The sequence below is a fragment of the Onychostruthus taczanowskii genome, unplaced genomic scaffold, assembly GCF_017590055.1.
Source record: "Onychostruthus taczanowskii isolate IOZ18803 unplaced genomic scaffold, ASM1759005v1 scaffold940, whole genome shotgun sequence".
In the NCBI taxonomy this organism is placed as follows: Eukaryota; Metazoa; Chordata; class Aves; order Passeriformes; family Passeridae; genus Onychostruthus; species Onychostruthus taczanowskii.
Window position 1 is genome coordinate 1 of NW_024507436.1, and position 2,424 is coordinate 2,424.

Consider the following 2,424-nt stretch of genomic DNA (forward strand, 5'->3'; position numbering starts at 1 on the left):
CCCCGGAGTGCCCGGCCGAGGTGACCCCCTCCTCATCCCCCTCCTCCTCCTCCTCCTCGCCGTGCCGTTACACGCTCTCCGAGCACCCCCCGGCCGCGCTGGCCGCCATGAACGAGCTCCGCCTGCAGGGCCCCCCCTCCGTGCCTCAGTTTCCCCCGCTCTAACCCTGTTATTTCCTGCCATAGCACCCCCATATTCCATTCCAGGGAGTCCTGTGCCCCTCCGTGCCTCAGTTTCCCCCGCTCTAACCCTGTTATTTCAACCCCCAATCCCATTCCTGACCCCCTCCCCACCCTCCGTGCCTCAGTTTCCCCGCTCTAACCCCGTTTTTCTCCCCCCACAGCCTCTCCACCGCAGCCTCCCCACCATGGCCGCATCCCCCCCGCCCCCGGAGTGCCCGGCCGAGGTGACCCCCTCCTCATCCCCCTCCTCCTCCTCCTCCTCGCCGTGCCGTTACACGCTCTCCGAGCACCCCCCGGCCGCGCTGGCCGCCATGAACGAGCTCCGCCTGCAAGGGCAGCTGTGCGATGTCACCCTGCGCGTCCGGCACCGCCGGGACCTGCCGCCCACCGAGCTGCGGGCGCACCGGGTGGTGCTGGCGGCCGCCAGCCCGGTGTTCCGGGCCATGTTCACGGGCGGGCTGCGCGAACGGGGCCTGGCCGAGGTGCCCATCGAGGGCGTGCAGCCGCGGGCCATGGAGCGCCTGGTGGAGTTCGCCTACACGGCGGCCGTGGCCGTGGGGGAGCGCTGCGTGCTGCCGCTGCTGCACGGGGCGCTGATGTACCAGGTGGGGAGGGGGCTGGGGGGGTTCTTTGGGGTGTTTTGGGGAGGGGGCTCTGGGGGGTTTGGGGGGGTTACTCCTTGGGGGTTTGTGGTTTGCGGTGGTTCGGGGTTGGGGGTCTGGTTTTGGTCAGGTGGGTTAGGGCTGATTGTTTGCCTCCTGTCTGAGTGGGATCATCCCCAAATTCCTGCCCTGGCTCCCTGCCAATCACTGTCAATCTGTCAATCACTGTCAATCACTGTCGGTCCCTGTCAATCACTGCCAATCTCTGTCAATCACTCAGCATCTCATCATTTCTATCTAGAACTTTTTGTATCATCTAGAACTCTCTCTACTCCTTCTCCTGTGCTGGGATCATCCCCAAATCCCCATCCTGGCTGTCTGTCAATCACTGTCAGTCCCTGTCAATCACTGTCAATCTGTCAATCCCTGTCAATCACTGTCAATCACTCAGCATCCCATCCTCTCCATCCAGATCCTTTTGTTCCCCTCCCTCTCCTGTGCCGAGCTCATCCCCAAATCCCTTTCTCCCCCCAAATCCCGTTCCCGTCCCCCTCCCCACCCTCCGTGCCTCAGTTTCCCCGCTCTAACCCCAGAGAGCCGGGATTCGGGGGATTTGGGGGATTCGGGGGGGGGAAACTGAGGCACAGGGGGGGCAGGGCTCCCTGGGGTGGGATTTGGTGGGTGGTCCCTCACCCACCCAGTACCCCCGTGGTCTCTTATGGGTTAATTATCCTTGCCACTGCATAATTCACAGAGTGATTGATAAACTCCACAATTGACAGAATTATTGATGAACTCCCCAATTGACAGAATTATTGATAAGCTCCACAATTCACAGAGTGATTGATAAACTCCCCAATTGACAGAATTATTGATAAACTCCACAATTCACAGAATGATTGATGAACTCCACAATTGACAGAATTATTGATAAACTCTACAATTCAGAGAATTATTGATGAACTCCCCAATTGACAGAATTATTGATACACTCCATAATTGACAGAATTATTGATGAACTCCATAACTGACAGAATGATTGATGAACTCCATAACTGACAGAATTATTATAAACTCCCCAATTCACAGAATTATTGATAAGCTCCACCATTCACAGAATTATTGATAAACTCCACAATTCACAGAATGATTGATAAGCTCCACAAATCACAGAATGATTGATAAGCTCCACCATTCACAGAATTATTGATAAACTCCACAATTCACAGAGTGATTGATAAACTCCACAATTGACAGAATTATTGATAAACTCCATAACTGACAGAATGATTGATAAACTCCCCAATTCACTGAATTATTGATAAACTCCCCAATTCACAGAATGATTGATAAGCTCCCCAATCCCCAGAATTTTTGATCAGCTCCCCCATCCCCAGAATTTTTGATCAGCTCCCCCATCCCCAGAATGATTGATCAGCTCCCCCTCCCCAGGTGGACGCCGTGGTGGGGGCCTGCTGCGCTTTCCTGGGGGGGCAGCTGCACCCCAGCAACGCCATCGGCATCGCCGCGCTGGCCGAGCGCCTGGGCTGCCTGGAGCTGCTGCAGAGGGCCCGGGAGTACATCTACATGAACTTTGCTGAGGTAAGGGGGGGATTTGGGGGGAGTTTGGGGGGTTTCAG

The 2,424-nt window shown here is 56.0% G+C and overlaps 1 protein-coding gene across 1 annotated transcript in view; it reads left to right on the forward strand.

The window, feature by feature from the left end:
- The first annotated feature begins 345 nt into the window (after positions 1–345).
- Positions 346–2,424, forward strand: part of KEAP1 (kelch like ECH associated protein 1) — a 5,659-nt gene continuing 3,580 nt past the window's right edge. The window contains exons 1-2 of the mRNA XM_041426756.1: positions 346–787; positions 2,237–2,386. Of these exons, the coding sequence (XP_041282690.1) occupies positions 368–787; positions 2,237–2,386 (570 nt within the window). The 5' untranslated portion in view covers positions 346–367. The remainder of the gene's footprint in view (positions 788–2,236; positions 2,387–2,424) is intronic.